Source organism: Macaca nemestrina, chromosome 20, assembly GCF_043159975.1.
Source record: "Macaca nemestrina isolate mMacNem1 chromosome 20, mMacNem.hap1, whole genome shotgun sequence".
Lineage (NCBI taxonomy): Eukaryota > Metazoa > Chordata > Mammalia > Primates > Cercopithecidae > Macaca > Macaca nemestrina.
This window is the reverse complement of record NC_092144.1, coordinates 41,834,729-41,853,826: the sequence shown is the minus strand read 5'-3', so window position 1 is coordinate 41,853,826 and position 19,098 is coordinate 41,834,729. Positions and strand designations below refer to the sequence as shown.

Below are 19,098 nucleotides of genomic sequence, written 5' to 3'. Positions count from 1 at the left end.
TTCCCAGGATGGTTTTGAACTCCTAGCTAGCCTTAGGCGATCCTCCCACCTTAGCCTCCTAAAATGTTGGAATTACAGGCATAAGCCACCATACCTGGCTTTGAATAAGCTTTTTAATTTTTGTGGGCACATAGTAGATGTATGCATTTATGGAGTATATGAATATTTTTTTACAAGCATATAGTGTGTAATAATCCCACCAGGATAAATGGGGTATTCATCAACTCAAAAAAAAGCTTTTGGCTGAGTGCAGCGGCTCGTGTCTGTAATCCTAGCACTGTGGGAGGCTGAAGTTGGGGGATACCTTGAGCCCAGGTGTTTGAGACCGGCCTGGGAAACATGGCAAGATCCCATCTGTACAAAAATTGTGAAAATTAGCCAGGTGTGGTGGCACACACCTGTAGTCCCCGCTACTCAGGCTGAAGTGGAATGACTGCTTGAGCCCAGGAGGTCAAGACTGCCATGAACCAAGATCGTGCCACTGTACTCCAGTCTGGGTGGCACAGTGAGATCCCGTCTCAAAAAAACAAAAACAGAAACAAAAGTAGAAATTTAAAAATAAATTATTGACAAGTACTGGACTGTATGGAGTTTAAGAACATACTGACAGCCGAGCATGGTGGCTCACGCCTATAATCCTTTGGGAGGCCAAGGCAGGTGGACTGCTTGAGCCTAGGAGTTTAAGACCAGCCTGGACAACACAACAAAACCTTGTCTCTACAAAAAATACAAAAATTAGCGTGGTGATATGCATCTATAGTCCCAGCTACTCAGGAGGCTGAGGTGGGAGGACACCTAAGCCCAGGAGATCGAGGGTGCAGTGAGCCGTGACCACACCAGTGCATTCCAGTCTGGGTGAGAGATCCTGTCCAAAAAAACAAAACAAAACAAAAAAAAGAACACAGTGACGTAGTGACTGGCTGAGTGAAGACTCTGTTTTTCTTTGATAGTCAACAGATGTGAACAAGGACCACAGTTCTCTTGTGGAAAAGGAGCTTGTTTTGCAGATGCCTCCTATCCTGAGACCAACCTTCTAGGACAGGCAAAATTATCTGAAGAAATCAATGTAGTTTTGCTCTAGCATAAAAACAAATGGGACATCAAGGTCCAAGAACTATACCTTTAATAAAGCCTACCCTGAAAAAAAATTAAAAAGCCAATAAAAACATTTAAAAAGTATGTTAAACTAAGCAGAGCCCCTGGGGCGATGTAAAAATCTTAGCAAAGCACCTACTGGACATAAAACCAATGGATGCCTACGTTACTAAATGAGTTGTTCCGTTAGGCATGTTACATATAAGTCAGTTAAATGTTGGGAAAAATGAGCTTAACTCTTCTTTCTAGCAGAAAGTAGATAGTAAGGCCAGTTTACTTATTAACTGAACTCAATAAAAATCATGTCTTTTTTCTTTAAGTACCACAGTACAGAAAGCTATGTGTATATTATGGTACTAAAAATAAAAAAATTTAAATTTAGGGAAATATTTGTTTAATGCTTTTTAAGCTTTTAAAAGTTTCATAACAAAAGGTGAGTAAGTTCAAGGTGGAACATAAGAGTACATAGAAATGAATGACTAAAATCAATAAAATAATCGTTGTTACTAAGACGAAGTTAAAATTGAGCCTGTTTGAAGTAAAACCGGTAACTCTCCAGTCACGGTAATACACTTTATAAAGCAAGAATTTATTTAAAATTGAAAGTTTCAAAGAAGCCAGGTGTGGTGGCACCTGTAGTCCTAGCAACCTGGGAGGGCCATTTGAGACCAAGGGTTCAAGGACAGCCTGGGAAATGGCAAGGCCCAGTCTCTAAAAAAATTAGTTTATTAAAAATGAAAAAGAAAGTTTCAAAAATTATCCCAATGCCATAAGTTAATTAAAAATACATTAAATATATCATTTTATTAACTTACCTTAATTATGTTGTTGAGAAAAAGTGTCAAACATAAAACCATAAATAAATGTAACAAAAGTTTCCCAAGCCTATTAAGGAAGCTTCCAGTTTTCAGATTTTTCTAGAAATTAAAAGAGTTATGTTTTAATTCTTAAGTTTTAAAATAACTTCATAAACACTGAAGATAAGCTTACTTAAGGATTTAAAAACACTGGCTCATATAACATAAAGGGAAAATACACGTGGAAAATACAACCTACTCATTTTCATGGGATTACACTGTCTTAATATCTATGATTTTCTAGTAGTAAATGAGTCACTTAATAATGAGTTTCGTAAGATGAGGAAATGTGTCCTAGTCTTTTTTTTTTTTCCTAATTATTTTTTAAGACCTTAGCAACTGGACGATTGGGGTCTGCCATTTGGAAGGTATTCAGGATATGCTGACCGAACAAACTGTTACATTTTTTTTTTTTTTTCTCTTTTTCTTTTGAGACGGGGTCTCACTCTGTTGCCCAGGCTGGAGGGCAGCAGAGCGATCTCAGCTCACTGCAAGCTCCCCTTCCCGGGTTCACGCCATTCTCCTGCCTCAGCCTCCCGAGTAGCTGGGACTACAGGCGCCCGCCACAACGTCCAGCTAATGTTTTGTATTTTTAGTAGAGATGGGGTTTCACCATGTTAGCCAGGATGGTCTTGATCTCCTGACCTCGTGATCTGCCCTCTTCGGCCTCCCAAAGTGCTGGGATTACAGGCATGAGCCACCTTGCCCGGCCCTGTTACATCTTTTATCCATTAATTCCCACATCACAGACATAGTTACAACTCAGTTACATAAAAGACCTATAGGTGTAAAAAGAAGTACATTGTGCCTTTTGATATGTAATAGTTTTCTTATAATCATCAGATAATTTTATACATTGTTAAATATAATAATATCTTAACAGTTCACATACAAGTAATATTTATTTATAATTAAGGTTAAAAGGATGACTGTGAACTGCTGTTTTTGATAGTCAACTAAAAGCCTTTGTCCATAACAATTCTCACTCAAAAGACTAATAAGAAAAATGATTTCTTTTTCTCAAAGTGGAAAACAATGGCTTCTTGACACAGAAATGTTTCTAGTATATGTGAAACAGGATGTTATAATTTTAAGCAAAAACAAATGACTCATGTCTTATGTAAATACAAGAAATTTAATTATATAAATAAAGCTAAAAGAGCAAGTCATTGTTTTCAAACATGATTTGAAAATACCCTAGGGAATGTTTCACTGTTTCTAAAGCTATTTATTTGGATTTTCAAAATTCTCAAAACAAAGTTAATTGTGGTTCACCTAAAAGTAACTAGTATGGTATGGAAGGATGGGGAAAAGAGTAGCTTTACTACATCAAATGACAACAGGATATCCACCAACGTGAAAGACTGTGATGAACACGCTCCCAACATAAGCAGGAGACTCTTCTCGCTCCTGAGTTCACACTCATGAAAATTAAAAACTTTTCTCTTTTTACTTTAACTTTAAATCAGTGGCATTCAACCAAGCACCTTTAGCCGATCCCCACATTGAAGGTAAGGTTCCATTTCTCTAAGAAATAACTGTCAAAACAAAAAGATGACCTCAGAAAGCTTGAAACAGAAATGCTACCACACGCATATGAAAAAGCACACAATGCCACTTGCGCTTTTTAGTGCGAAGTCAGGTCGTAAATTTCCCTTTGTATGCTGTATGAAAATAAGGTTCAATAAGCCACGCAATTAAAAAAAGGTTACTTCAATAAACGACAAAAAAAAAAAGTCCTACCTGAAGTTTTCTTGCAACGAATACTGAAAGGTTAAAACTGATGAGCAGTGATCCAAGAATCATGGAATTAAAAAACTGAAGAATGCAGACCAGGAGTAAACTTGTTATCTGTATTCCATACAGCCACGTCGCCTGCAAGAACCAAAGATTAGATGAGTACAAATATTTTACCAAGAGATCACCACATGCCGACATGTTGGTCATGAGTTGGATACAACCTCAGCTTACAAATAATGCAGAAAACACACATAGCTTTAAGAAACACAATCTAGGCTGGGCGTGGTGGCTCACACCTGTAATCCCAGCACTCTGGGAAGCCGAGGTGGGTGGGATCACTGGAGGCCAGGAGTTCAAGACCAGTCTGGCCAACATGGTGAAACCCCATCTCTATTAAAAATCCAAAAAAAAAAAAAAAAAGGCCTAGTGCGGTGGCTCATGCTTGTAATCCCAGCACTTTGGGGAGGCCAAGGCGGGCAGATCACAAGGTCAGGATATCGAGACTATCCTGACTAAGAAGTGAAACCCCGTCTCTACTAAAAAATACAAAAAATCAGTCAGGCGTGGCGGCAGGTGCCTGTAGTCCCAGCTACTCGGGAAGCTGAGGCAGGAGAATGGCATGAACCCGGGAGGCAGAGCTTGCAGTGAGCTGAGATCACGCCACTGCACTCCACACTGGGGGACCGAGCGAGACTCCGTCTCAAAAAAAAAAACCGGGTGTGGTGGCTCGTGCCTGTGATCCCAGCTACTTGGGAGGCCGAGATAGAAGAATCACTTGAACCCATGAGACAGAGGTTGCAATGAGCCCGAGAATGCGCCACTACACTCCAGCCTGGGCAACAGAGCGAGACTCCATCACAAGAAAAAAAAAAAAAAAAAGAAACACAATCTAAAAAAGGAAACTAAATCATATACATACCAACTGTTTATTTACCTTTTAATAACAAATCTTCTAACATTAATTAAAAGGGAAGTAAAGAGGGATGATATGAAGTAGAGGATATAAACAACAACAAAAATGTATTTATTTCTGGGAATTGGCAAAGGCCATTTGTAATCTTCAGTTTTCTTTTCAACTATTTCAGTTTCTGTTTATGGTCAACAATAAGTACTTTACTGTGTGCTCTGTTATTTCCTAGCTTTCCATACTCTATACTTTAGGACTGTTTCATTCCTTGCTTTGTCTGTGTGAGTGTGTGCCCAGATACCCTGATCAGACTGCAAACCCCTCCTGCTGCATGACCTTGTTTTCTTTGACCTCACAGCTTCACAGCAGGCAGCACAGTACAGTGGGCAATGACATCAGCTCCGGCACCAACAGCACGGCACTGCAGTTCCGATTCTGCTGCACACCAGCTATGTGACCTAAATGGTTCATCCGTGAACCAGAGACGATGACACCTTCCTCACAGAGTTGATGTAGGGTCTGACAAGAACCAGATGTGGTAATGTATGAAAATGCCTGGTGGCCAAGCACGGTGGCTAATGCCTGTAATCCCAACATCTTGGGAAGCTGAGACAGGAGGATCGCTTGAGCCCGGGAGTTCAAGACCAGCCTGGGAAACACAGCGAGACTGTGTCTCTACAAAAATAAAAAAAACTAACCAGGTATGGTAGTGCAAAAGCCTGTAGTCCCAGCTGGTCACGAAGCTGAGGCAGGAGGATCACTTGAGTCCAGGAGGTTGAGGCTGCAGTAAGCTATGATTGCTCCACTGCACTCCAGCCGGGGTAACAGAGGAAGACCTGGTCTCTAAAAAAAAGAGGGGGATGGGCGGGTGGGGAGGAAATGCCTGGCACATAATGAGCGCTAAGGATTAACTCTCGATGTAATGAAAATTGTTGACAGGTTGATACTAAAAGCAGCAAAACACAACTAACTTGAATACACGAAACATGCCACAAAGGAAAAAAAGGCAGTTCCTAACAAAGAGTGGACACTTATTCTGTTAGTTTTCTTCTTCTCTTTCAAATCAGACAATGCCATACTCATACTGACATGTGAAAAATACCAGTTTTATTCAGCAGCAAATCTGATTTTCTCCATGGTTTTGTTCTCTTAACCTCAAGGGAAACAAACCTATTGATAGAAGCATTGAAAAGTGAGGCTTGCAGCAGTTCAGCGCTTTGCTTAGTGTCAGTGGGAACCCAGGGAAATGGATGCGGATGATCTTTAGGATCATGAAGATAATGTATCTTACTCTAGGAGAGTTAGACACTTCAGAAAAACACAAACAAGAAATAGCAATCGATAGGTAGGCTCTTGAGTCAAAACCCAGCACCATTACCTAAAGAAATAATATTGATTTCATAGCAGTATATAGTATTTCATGTACAGGATTTTACATCCTTCACATCCTACCATATCCTTTTCTCACATCAGTGACTATTCTGTGAAAACTTAAATTTTAAATGGTTATGTAACATTCCACCATATGCCATAATTTGTTTGCCACTGGACCATTTAGGTGTTTCTGGCTTTTTATTAACATTGTGAACATCCTTTTAAAATTTTTTTTCAGATCTGATTCTCAGAATTTCTAATCGAATTCTGATTAGTTATGTATTTTGTTCACTGCTGTATCCCCAGCACCTTAAAGAATACCCACCAGAAGAGTGGCACTTAATAAACATTGGAGGAATGGATGAATAAAAACATTTCCTTAGGGATAGATTCCTGAGTACAATTACTGGTTAGAGAAGGAAGAGTTTTTCCTTCTTAGCAGTTTTATTAGTTGATATAATTCATACACCATCAAATTCACCCATTTAAAGTGTACACTTCATGATTTTTGGTATATTCACAGAATTGTGCAACTATCACCTCAGTCTAATTTTATGACATTCTCATCACTCCAAAAGAAACCCATATCCACTAGCCATCACTCGCCATCATCCCCTACCCCCAGCCCCGGCAACCACTGATGCACTGTTCTCTACAGATTTGTAAATTCTGGACATTTCACAGAAATGGAATAAAGTGCAATCTTTTTTGGCTATCTTCTCTTACTTAGCACGGTGTTCTCAAGTTTCATCCATGTTGCACCATGTATCAACATTCTTTTTTATTGCTGAACACTATTTATTGCACGGCCAGACTACATTGTTTATGGAAGGGATATGGGCATTCGGGTGGTTTCCACTTTGTAGCTATGAATCACACTGCTATGAACATTCATATACAAATATTTTTGCATGGTTATGTTTTCATTTCTCTTGGTATGTATCTAGGAGTGGGACTGCTAAATCATATGGTAGCTCTATATTTAAAATCAGGAAACGCTGAGGAAATGCTGGTTTTCAAAGTGACTACATCATTTTATAATCCCATCATCATCAACGTATGAGAGTTCTAATTTCTCCATATCCGTGACATTTATCTCTGTTTTTTAATTTTAGCCATCCAAGTGGGTGTAAATTGGTATCTGCTTGTGGTTTTGATTTGCATTTCCCTGATAGCTAATGATGTTGAGCATCCTTTCATGTGTTTATTGGACATTTATGTATCTTACTTAGAGAAATATCTACCCAAATCCTCTGCTATTTTATCACTGAAAGAGTTGTAAGAGTTCTTCATACATTCTGGAATTCCTGATCAGATATATGATTACAAATATTCTCTCTCGTTCTATGGGCTGTCTTTTCACTTTCTTAATACTACACTTTTGAGTACAACAGTTTTAATTTTGATGAAGTCCAACTAATCTGCTTTTGTAAAAGTCACTTGTGCTTTTGGTGTTGTATCTAAGAAAGTCTGTGCTACTCCAAGTCATGGAGAGTTATTACTATGTTTTCTTCTAAAAGTTTTGGTTTTAGCTCTTACACTTAGGTCTGTGATTCGCTTTGAGTTAGTGTGTACAGTGAGAGGAAGGGGCTCAACTTCATGCTTTTGCATGTCGATATGTTATTCCTGCATCATTTGTTGAAAAGACCATTAATTCTCCATTTAATTATCTTCAAACCCTTGTTGAAAATCAACTGACCATTTCTAGTGAGGGTTTATCTCTCTCAATTCTATTCCTTGGGTTTACGTCAACCCTTCTGCCAGTATCACACTGTCCTGATTACTATAGCTTTCTAGTAAGTTTTGTAATTGGAAAGTGTGAGTCTTCCAACTTGACTCTTCTTTTTGAAGATTGTTTTAGCTATTCTGGGTCCCCTGAGTTTCCATATGAATTTCAGGATCAGCTTGTCAATTTCTGCAAAAACTCCTCCTGGGATTCTGAGAGGGAATGTGTTGAATTTGTAGATCAATTTGGGGAGCACTGCCATCTTAACAACAGTTAAGTCTTCCAACCCAAGAACATGCATTATCTTTCCAATCTAGGTGTTTAAAACTTTCAGCAATGCTTTGTGGTGTTTTGTAAAGCACAAGTTATCACTTTGGGTTAAATCTGTACCTATGCATTTGACTCTTTTTGATGCTCTTCTTTCTAGGCAGTGTTTGTGTCCTTTGTTCCCTTTTCTCATCGGTTTATAAATGGTTTTCTCATGGATGTGTAGGAACTCTTTAAGGATACTAACTCATTTACAAATGCTTTTTTTCCAAAAACATCTTTCTGTTTGCCTTTATTTGTGGGTGTTTTTTGATGTTTACAGTTCTTTTTATATCAAGTGAGCCTATTTCCAGAAAAAGGGGCAGTTTGTGTAACAACAAGATTGTATAGTTTTATATACATTCAAATGAAACATTGCTGATGAACAGCCAAAAATGTAAAATTGAGCAGTACTGTGTATTAGGAAGTCCTGGATTATCAGTGGCATACTGGATATTCTTTCCTGGTTCTATTAGTACAGTACAGTATAGAAACAAGGCAGCAAGAATATAGTTGACCCCTGAACAACACAAGTCCAATTATACATAAGATTTTATTCTTCCTCTGCTACTCCTGAGACAGCAAGACCAACCCCTCCTGTACCTCCTCCTCCTCGGCCTACTCAATGTGAAGACGATGAGGATGAAGACCTTTGTGATGATCCACTTCCACTTAATAAACAGTAAGTACATTTACTCTTCCTTTGGATTTAACATTTCCCTTTCTCTAGCTTACTTTAAGAACATAGTACATAATGCATCACATACAAAATACGTGTTAATCAACTATGTTATTGATAAGGCTTCTGGTCAACAGTAGGCTACTAGTGGTTGAGTTTTTTTTTTTTTTTTTTTTTGAGACGGAGTCTCGCTCTGCCGCCCAGGCTGGAGTGCAGTGGCCGGATCTCAGCTCACTGCAAGCTCCGCCTCCCGGGTTCACGCCATTCTCCTGCCTCAGCCTCCCGAGTAGCTGGGACTACAGGTGCCCGCCACCGCGCCCGGCTAGTTTTTTGTATTTTTTAGTAGAGACGGGGTTTCACCGTGTTAGCCAGGATGGTCTCGATCTCCTGACCTCGTGATCCGCCCGTCTCGGCCTCCCAAAGTGCTGGGATTACAGGCTTGAGCCACCGCGCCCGGCCGTGGTTGAGTTTTTGGGGAGTCAAAAATTGTGTGCAGATTTTCAACTGCTGGGGGGAGACACTGGCACCCGTAGCTCCTGTGTTGTTCAAGGGACAACTGTATATCCTTTCTGTGTATAATAACTGCAGTTGTCTTCAATGGATCGTGTTCAGGCTCCTTATCACCATTCATAATAACCACAGTTAACATCTATAAAATACCAAAATTTTTCCATATGACCCACGTATGACTCATTCAAACTTAGGCAGCCTGGTTGCAGACCCTGTGTGCTTAACCACTATGCTATACTGGCTACCACATAAATAGTACCACAGAGGCTCAAAACTTTGCTTTATACATTTGTGTACATTTAAGGGGTACAAGTACAGTTTTGTTACATGTATATAACATATACTGATGAAGTCTGGGCTTTTCCTGTATCTATCACTCAAGTAATGTGAATTGTATCCATTAAGCACTCAACACCCACCCACCTCCCACTCTTCCTGAGACTCAGAACTTTGGAAGTCTGTTAAGATTGAAAAGTTTTAATGTTCCAAGGCAATTATGGAGGAGGTTCACAATTTTACTAATCTTTCAAAGAGCCAGCTCCGTCCGTCCGTCCGTCCATCCATCCATCCGTCCGTCCATCCATCCATCCATCCAATCCATCCATCCATCCATCCAGGATGGAGTGCAATTTCACGGCCTCGGCTCACTGCAGCCTTCGCCTACTGGATTCAAGTGATCCTCCCGCTCAGCCTCCCAAGTAGCTGGGATTACAGGTACCCACCACCACGCTGAGCTAATTTTTGTATTTTTAGTAGAGATGGGGTTTCACCATGTTGGCCAGGCTGGTCTTGAACTCCTGACCTCAGGTGATCCACCCGCCTCAGCCTCCCAAAGTGCTGGGATTATAGGTGTGAGCCACCGTGCCCGACCAAGCTAGCTCTTTTTAATTAATTCTATTATTCATACGTTTTCAATAGCATTGATTTCTGCTCTTTACTATTTTCTTCTCCTGGCTTGAATTTATTTCGTTCCCTTTTTTAAGGTGAAAGCTTGGATGACTGATTTCAGACTTTCTGTCTTTTCTAATGTAAGTATTTTAGTGCTACACATTTTCCTCTTAATACTGCTTTGGATGTGTCCCACAAATTTAAATATGCTTCACTTTCATTTTCATTGAGTTCAATGCTCTCCAAGGGTTCCTCTTTGACTCTTTTTTAGTGTATATCTTTATATTTTTTTAAAGTGGTTATTCTGGCTATTACTACTATACATGTAATAGTGAGTTTAACTCCCAAGTATTGAAACATTTCCTGTTATCTTTCTGTACTGATTTCAAATTTGAATCCATTGTAGTCAGAGATTATATTCTCTATAATCTTAATTCATTTATGTTTGTTGTTTTATGGCTCAGGAGATAGTCTATGTTGGTAAGTATTCTGTGACTGCTTGAAAAGAATGAGTATTCTGCTGTTGTTGGGTGGAGTTTCTGTAAATGATTATTAGATTCTGTTGGTTGAAGGTGTTGTTGGGTTCTATATCTCTGACGATTTTCTGTCTGGTGTTCTTTCAATTGTCCAGAGAGAGGTGTTGAAGTCTCAAACTACAATTGTGAATTTGTTTATTTCTCCTTTCAGTTCGGTCAGTTTTTGCTTCACCCATGTCGCAGTACTGTTGTTTGGTGCAGGTACACTTAGGATTGCTATGCCTTCTTGGTACACTAAACCTTTTATCATTATATAATGTTCTGTTCTGTCCCTAGTAATTTTCTTTGCTCTGATATCTACTTTCTCTGATATTAACATAGCTACTCCTTTCTTTTGATTAATACTTGCATGTTATATCTTTCTCCACCCTTCTACTTTCTTTTTTTTTTCTTTTTTTTTTTTTTTTTTTGAGGCGGAGTCTCGCTCTGTCGCCCAGGCTGGAGTGCAGTGGCGCGATCTCGGCTCACTGCAAGCTCCGCCTCCCGGGTTCCCGCCATTCTCCTGCCTCAGCCTCCCAAGTAGCTGGGACTACAGGCGCCGCCACCACGCCCGGCTAATTTTTTTGTATTTTTAGTGGAGACGGGGTTTCATTGTGTTAGCCAGGATGGTCTCGATCTCCTGACCTCGTGATCCGCCCGTCTCGGCCTCCCAAAGTGCTGGGATTACAGGCTTGAGCCACCGCGCCCGGCCCACCCTTCTACTTTCAACTTATCTATACTGTTGTATTTGAAGTGTGTTTTAGACAACAGTTGGGTCATGCTTTTTAAATCCACCCTGCCATCTCTTTAATTAGTATATTTAGATCATTTACCTTTAATGTAATTATTGCTATTTTAGGTATTAAATCTGCTCTTTTATTCTTTTTTGTTTGCTTGTTTCTAATTCCTGCTTTCTTCTTCCTGCCTTCCTATGGGTTATCTGAACATTTTTAGAATTTCATTTTTATTTATCTATACTGTTTTTTCATGTACCGCCTCGTATAGTTTTTTAAAGTGGTTATTCTGGCTATTACATTATGCATTAATAACTTATTACAGACTAGTGGTATGGACATTTTCACTGTTTGAGTGAGGCACAGAACCCTAACCTCCATTAAAGTCTCATTACCCTTCCCATCTTATATTGTTTTAAGTATTTCTTTTACATACAGAGAACCGCATAAGACAGTGCTATAATTTTTGCTTCAGGCATCAAATATAATATATATATTCTTTTGAGACGAAGTTTCCCTCGTCTCCCAGGCTGGAGTGCAATGGCGCAATCTTGGCTCACTGTAACCTCCGCTTCCTGGGTTCAAGCAATTCTCCAGCCTCAGCCTCCTGAGTAGCTGGGATTACAGGCACCCATCACCACGCCCGACTAATTTTAGTATTTTTAGTAGAGATGGGGTTTTGCCATGTTGGCCAGGCTGGTCTCGAACTCCTGACCTTGGGTGATCTGCCCACCTCGTCCTCCCAAAGTGCTGGGATTACAGGCATAAGCTACCACGCCGAGCCTCATAATTTAGAAACTCAAGAGAATAAGAAAAGTCTGTTATATTTATTCACATTTTTACTTTTTTCATTGCCTTTTCTTCCTTTCTGATGCTCTTAAATTCCTTATTTCCTTTCTGTTTCAACAACTTCCTTTAGCCATTCTCTTAAGGTAGGACTGCTGGCAATATTAGTTTCCTTAATTGAGAATGTTTTGATTTCTCTTTCATTCCTGAAGGGCATTTTAACTAGGTATAGGAGTATAGGCTGACAGGTTTTTTTTTTTTTTTTTTTTTTTTTTGAGACAGAGTCTCGCTCTGTCGACCAGGCTGGAGTGCAGTGGCATGATCTAGACTCACTGCAAGCTCTACCTCCTGGGTTCATGCCATTCTCGTGCCTCAGCCTTCCGAGTAGCTGGGATTACAAGTGCCTGCCACCACGCCCAACTAATTTTTTGTATTTTTAGTAGAGACAGGGTTTCACCGTGTTAGCCAGGATGGTCCTGATCTCCTGACACTGTGATCCACCCACCTCGGCCTCTCAAAGTAGTAGGATTACAGGCATGAGCCACTGTACCCAGCCTTGACAGTTCTTTTTTTCTCCATCTGAAAACACTATGCCATTTCCTTTTGGCCTCCATGGTTTTTATTTTTATTTTTTTTGCTTTTATTTTTGAGACTGGGTTTTGCTCTGTTGCCCAAGTTAGAATGCAGTGGTGCAATTACAGTTCACTACAGCCTCAATTTCTCCCACTTCAGCCTCCCAAGTATCTGAGACCTCAGGCACGTGCTACCATGCCTGGCTAATCATATTATTATTTATAGAGATGGGGTTTCATCATGTTGCCCAGGCTGGTCTCAAACTCCTGGGCTCAAGCAATCCACCCGCCTCAGCCTCCCAAAGTGCTGGGATTATAGGCATGAGTCACTGGGCCCAGCCCCTCCATGGTTTTTGATGAGGAATTCACTGTCATTCTAATTGGTTTTCCCCTATAGGTACAGTATTTTTCTGACTACTTCAAACTTTTTAAAATTTATGTTTACTCTCCAGAAGTTTGATTATAACGTGTCTTAGTGTGGCTCTATTTGGATTTTTCCTGTTTGATACTAGCTCAGCTTGTCGATTCTGAAGGTTTATAGCTTTTGCCAAATTTGAGGAAATTTCAACATTTTTTCCAAAAGTATTTATTTGCATACTTTTTTCAGCTTCAGTACACTCTTTTCTTGTCGTCTTCTGGGATTCTGATTACCTGAATGTTAGACTTTTCATTATAGTCTCACAGGTCCTTGAGGCTCTGTTCATTTTTGTTTCATTCTATTTTTTCTTGTTCAGATTAGGTAATTTCTAAATTGTTCTATCTTCAAGTTCACTGATTCTTTCCTCTGACCACTTCATTTTGCTGTTGAGTCCATTCACTGAGTTTTAAGCTTTGATTATTGGAATTTTTCTGTTCTAAAATTTCCACTTGCTTATTCTTTGTGTCTTCTCCTTGTTTGCTTAGAGCTTGTATTTTCATTTGCTTCAAGTGTGTTTGTAACTGCTCAATGAAGCTTTTTTTTTTATGATGGCTGCCTTAAATTCCTTGTAAGATAATCCAATTTCTGTGTATCTCAGTGTTAGCATCTATTGACTGTCTCTTCTCACTCAAGAGATATTTTCCTGATTCTTAATATAATAAGTGATTATTTATTTATTTATTTATTTATTTATTTATTTATTTTTTTGAGACGGAGTCTCGCTCTGTCGCCCAGGCTGGAGTGCAGTGGCCGGATCTCAGCTCACTGCAAGCTCCGCCTCCCGGGTTTACGCCGTTCTCCTGCCTCAGCCTCCCGAGTAGCTGGGACTACAGGCGCCCGCCACCTCGCCCGGCTAGTTTTTTTTTTTTGTATTTTTTAGTAGAGACGGGGTTTCACCGTGTTAGCCAGGATGGTCTCGATCTCCTGACCTCGTGATCCGCCCGCCTCGGCCTCCCAAAGTGCTGGGATTACAGGCTTGAGCCACCGTGCCCGGCCAATAAGTGATTTTTTTTTGAGACAGAGTCTTGCTCCGTTGTCCAGGCTGGAATGCAGTTGCCCCATCCCAACTCACTACAACCTCCGCCTCCTGGGCTCAAGCTATTCTCCTGCCTCAACCTCCTGAACAGCTGCGTTACAGGCACATGCCACCACAGCCAGTTAATTTTTGCATTTTTAGTAGAGACAGGGTTTCACCATGTTGCCCGAGCTGATCTCAAACTGACCTCAAATATCTGCCTGCCTCGGCCTCCCAAAGTGCTGGGATTATAGGCATAAGCCACTGTGCCTGGCCTAAGAAGTGATTTTTAACTGTATCCTATTATATTATGGGACCCTGGATCTTATTTAAATCTGCCATGTTAGCAGGCCTCCTGTGACACCATGTGTCTTGGTCCATTTAGGCTGCTATGTAACAAAATACTGTAATCTAGGTAGCTTATAAACAACAAAAGAGTTACTTCTCATAGTTCTGGAGGCTGGGAAGTCCAAGATCAAGGAACTGGCAGATTCACTGGCTGGTGAGGGCTTGTTTCCTGGTTCACTCATGGCACTTTTTTGCTGTGTCCTCTTCACATGGTGAAACAGCTCCCTTGTGCCTGTTTTATAATGGCACTAAACACCTCCTAAAAGGCCCTACCTCCTAATACCATTACCTTGGGCGTTTGGGTTTCAACATATAAATTTGGTGGGGGACCACAAAAACATTCGAACTATGCCAACGCTACACTAACGGGGAAAGAAGGGTGCTGCCTCGTTACTTCCAGACGGAAATGGAAGTCCAAGATGCCCACTTGCCCTCCATTGACATCTGGGGGGTCAGCAGAAGGTGTGCTTCCTTATTGCTGGGTGAAGGTGAAAGTTCAGGCTCTCTACAGGTCCCTGCTGACACATCCTGGCTGGGAGAGATAGAAGTGTGTCACCACTGCTCCTTACATGGTCCACCGACAGCATGGGGTAGGGCAGTAGATAGAGAAAGGCTTATTCCATCTGGGTGGTGGTTAGAGTCTCCACCTCCCTGTTGGCCTCCTCTGACACCATCCTGACAGAGAGGGGACAGGATGTCTCATTACCACTGAGCGAGAGTTGAAGTCCAGGTTTCCCAAGCGGCCTTCACAGACGTCTCTGGGAGATGGTGAAAGTTCTGGTTCCCCACTAGACTTCTCTGACACAGGTCTGGCAGGAAGCGAGGCATGCCTAGTGACAGCTGGGTAAGGGTAGGAGTCTAGGCTTCCCACTGAACTTTGCTGATGGAGGTGGGAGTGGGGCTGTGGTTTTTTCTGTAGCATTTGGCTAGAATAAGGCAGTTAATGTTTGAACGTTTTCTGTCTTCTTAGGCTTCCTCTCTGCTGGTCCTTTTGCTAGAGGGAGGAGGCTTTTTGTTTGTTTGAGTCCACTGGTATTCCCAGGTTTCTGACTTCTTCAGCACCCAGTCAAGGATATATGGGGCAAAAAGAAAACCCAAGAAACTCGCTGTCAAATTTTCCCTCTGGTCTCAAGGTCTCTAGGCAGTCTGATTTCTTCTCACTACCTCTGAAATTCCTCTTAGGTTTGTTATATACATATACTGTCTAAGGTTTTTAAATGTACTTTGGGGAGGAACAGGGAGAAATGTCTCTACCCGCTCTTGTCTGGAACCATATAGGGTACTTAACATGATCTCTTAAGCATTTATCATGAATGTGTCTTGTTTCCACATAAATTAAGAAAACTTTATTAACCTCCATATTTTAGCCTTTAATTAAGCTAAAGTATACACTTTATAATATGCTCGCTGTTCTGTTTTACTCTGTTCACATTTCTGACTGGAAACTTGAGTTTTTGCTGGTAAGAGTTTCATCATTCATGAAAAGATGACAACATGGACTGAAGAAGGTACTGCTTCTTGTCACCGTCTTGAGCTCTGAATTTGTATTACCTTTTCTATACCAATTATTCCAACTCTTTCCCATTTGACATGGTTAGAGAGAAGTGATTCTAATTCATGAAGAAACTAAGTTAAATCACTTGCCTAAGCTAAAAGAGCCAGTTACTTTCAGAGCTGATAGCAGCAATTTAGTTTTATAACTCAGGATCCTTTCATTGTAATAATGTTCCTCCTTAAAGTCTGATACTTAAAACTACTTCTGATACCAACATAGCTTCAAATGCAAAAGTTGAACAAAGTTTAGAACTAAATATAAATTAGCTATATTATTTTAAAATGTTGTGTGAGCCAAAACAGTACCTTTGTTTTCTAATTTTAAAAGAGATACATATTCAGATGGGCACAGTGGCTCACGTCTGTAATCCCAGCACTTTGAGAGGCTGAGGCAAGTGGATCACTTGAGGTCAGGAGTTCAAGACCAGCCTGGGCAACATGGCAAAACCCTGTCTCTACTAAAAATACAAATATTAGCCAGGTGTGGTGGCATGTACCTGCATTCCCAGCTACTTGGGAGGCTGAGGCAGGAGAACTGCTTAAACTCGGGAGGTGGAGGTTGGAGTGAGCCAAGAACGCGCCGCTGCACTCCAGCATGGGAGACAGAGTGAGACTCACATCTCAAAGAAAAAAAAAAAAGAGATACATGTTCATTATCAGAAAAAATCAAAGATCTAAAGAACAAAAAGAATATGCAGAACATCAATCATGTAGCTGACTGTTAATACTTTACTGTGTGTTTTTCCAGAACCTTTACTCATTTTCTCTATGTTTTGCTTTTTCAAAAAAATACGGGGGGAAACTAATGGTTATGTAACACTTGATTGCATAGATATGCCATCATTTATTTAAGTATACCCTACTGCTATTGGCTCAAGTCATTTCCAGTTTTTTATTTCTTTTTATCTTTTCTGCCCAGCTTTTTCTTATTACAATACAGCTAAAATGAACATGGTAGATTATTTACTTAGGATAAATTTATAGGGGTAGAAATGTTGGTGAGAAGGCAAATACATTTTTAGGCTTTTGATACCTGCTGTGAACTACACTAAAGAAGGATTATAGGAGTGTATAGGTTACCAGCAGTGTAGGAGTGGCCACTGGCACACCTGCAGAAACACTGAACATTTTATATACATATATAAACTTTGTCCTATCTACTTGCTCTTGCTGTATTCTACCTTCCTATTCTGCCCCCACCCGACATCCCACCCAAATTTTACTCTCGTTTGTGATCTCGGTGGTCCAGTTCTAGCTTCTCACTTCTGTAAACACTTCTCTGCCTAAAAATAACTTTTCTTCTTTTAGATATATCAGTATTGCTAATTAGCAGCTATCATTTGTCTGCCTGTTCTTGATGTGTAACCTTTGTTTCCCAAGCTAAAAGGCAAACTGTGGCTACGACAATAAATTACACATATTAGCATTTCCTGTAGTGCCCATCCTATTACAGTGTCTCAGCAGACAGGCAATGTGTATTTGCTGGTTGGCTTTCATGTTTCTTAATTCAGACTCAATCCGTTATGGAAGCTGGCTGCATCTCCTTTGATATGGAATAAATGAGAGCAAATCCTTGGGCTACACTGCTGCCTTAGATCTGGAGAAAGTATTTTATTATACTTGGGAAATATTTAAGTTATTACTACTTTAGAATAGTAACTATAAGCCATTTTAAAACTGTACACAATACATAAAATCATATTTTTGCACATGAAAAAATGTGATTAAATGACAGCAGCAGACACTAGGAGACAGAGATGGGTTTCTTTATTTCACATGTGACTTTCAGCCAGTCAACAGGGATTCACATCCCGTATTAGTTAAACGTGACTATGAAAATTTTATGAAGTACTACAAAAAAACTGTTATATACCTATTGAGCTCTTTTTTAAAAGTGGCAGTACACAGTAAGAAATCTTAAAAGAGCTGTCTTACATTTTAAAATTTAAGTCACCTCTGTAACTAACAATTGACCTAGGCACTTATGCTCCAAAATAAATCCATTCCATTTTTCAACTTAAAATAAGCAGAATAAAAGTTAAGATGGTCAAACTAGGCTTCATAAATTACTCAGCTTCAACTGGCCACAGCAAATTTACAGCAGATCTAAGAAACAGCTTCCATTTTACCCATAAGTACTTGCATATTTTCATCTCATTCTATGATATAAAAACACTAAATGGCGAAAATCTCAAGTGAGAAAAGAAAGCAAAGCTCACCTTCACTGCTGGCAGCATGTCCAGGGAGTCCAGTGTGAACAGCACTAATGCTTGCATCAGCATCATAAATTGATTAAATTGCCATGTCAGACTAAAGAGAAAAGTTGATATGAAAATGGCAAGAAGTGTCAGCCTCTGTAAAAAGAAAACCTTTGTATAATTTACATGTCTCTAGTAATAAAAAACCTTGCAGACAAGTTTTCTCAAGAGCAGCCAGTATCTCTATAAACCAAACAGAAAAACCATAAACTGTTGCTCTGAAAACCCTTGCATTTGTTATTTAAGCTCTAACTATCATAAAGTGACACTTTGCATATAAATATTCACATACGGTGTGTGTATTCCACACTATTATGGAGGCGATAATGCACCAAATCACATCTCAAGAGCAAGGGCTTAAAAATTCTGACAGTTTTGCAGAAATTGTGTGTGGGTTTGCTGCAACTATTTAAGGGTAGATTATGTAGAGTACATTTTTAACATCAAAAATGAAAACATTTTCTTTGCAAAGTAGGAAAAAGCTCAGGAAAAGAAAACTTAATTTAACTCAAGTTTAAAAATTGGTCATGGAATAAGAACTATTCACATGCATTGGGATACTAAGCACATCACATTTTTTGAAGCTTCATATATAAAATTGGGGGATTAAAAATATATGAAATTTTATAAACACTTACTTCAGAAAGAGGCTGTAAGTTTGGTCTCAGGAAATATGTAATTGCTGCTATCTGAATTGCAAAGAATGGCAGCGCCCAGTTCTCCCTCAGTGGGATGGTAAACTCAACTCTTGTGGTATCTATTCTGCACAAAAGAAAACACAAATGGCCAAAGTGATAGCTTTTACAATAATTTCTT

The 19,098-nt window shown here is 39.8% G+C and overlaps 1 protein-coding gene across 5 annotated transcripts in view; it reads right to left on the bottom strand.

Annotated features, from left to right (window-relative positions):
• LOC105495600 (dpy-19 like C-mannosyltransferase 3) overlaps positions 1 to 19,098 on the bottom strand; it is an 82,801-nt gene that overhangs the window by 29,609 nt on the left and 34,094 nt on the right. For 4 of the 5 annotated variants that reach the window (XM_011765339.2, XM_011765342.3, XM_011765338.3 and 1 more), the window contains exons 7-10: positions 18,921 to 19,044; positions 18,244 to 18,378; positions 3,696 to 3,827; positions 1,911 to 2,012 (exon numbers count right to left, since the gene is read on the bottom strand). In XM_011765339.2, the coding sequence (XP_011763641.2) occupies positions 1,911 to 2,012; positions 3,696 to 3,827; positions 18,244 to 18,378; positions 18,921 to 19,044 (493 nt within the window). The remainder of the gene's footprint in view (positions 1 to 1,910; positions 2,013 to 3,695; positions 3,828 to 18,243; positions 18,379 to 18,920; positions 19,045 to 19,098) is intronic. The other variant, XM_071085936.1, reaches the window with a different exon arrangement.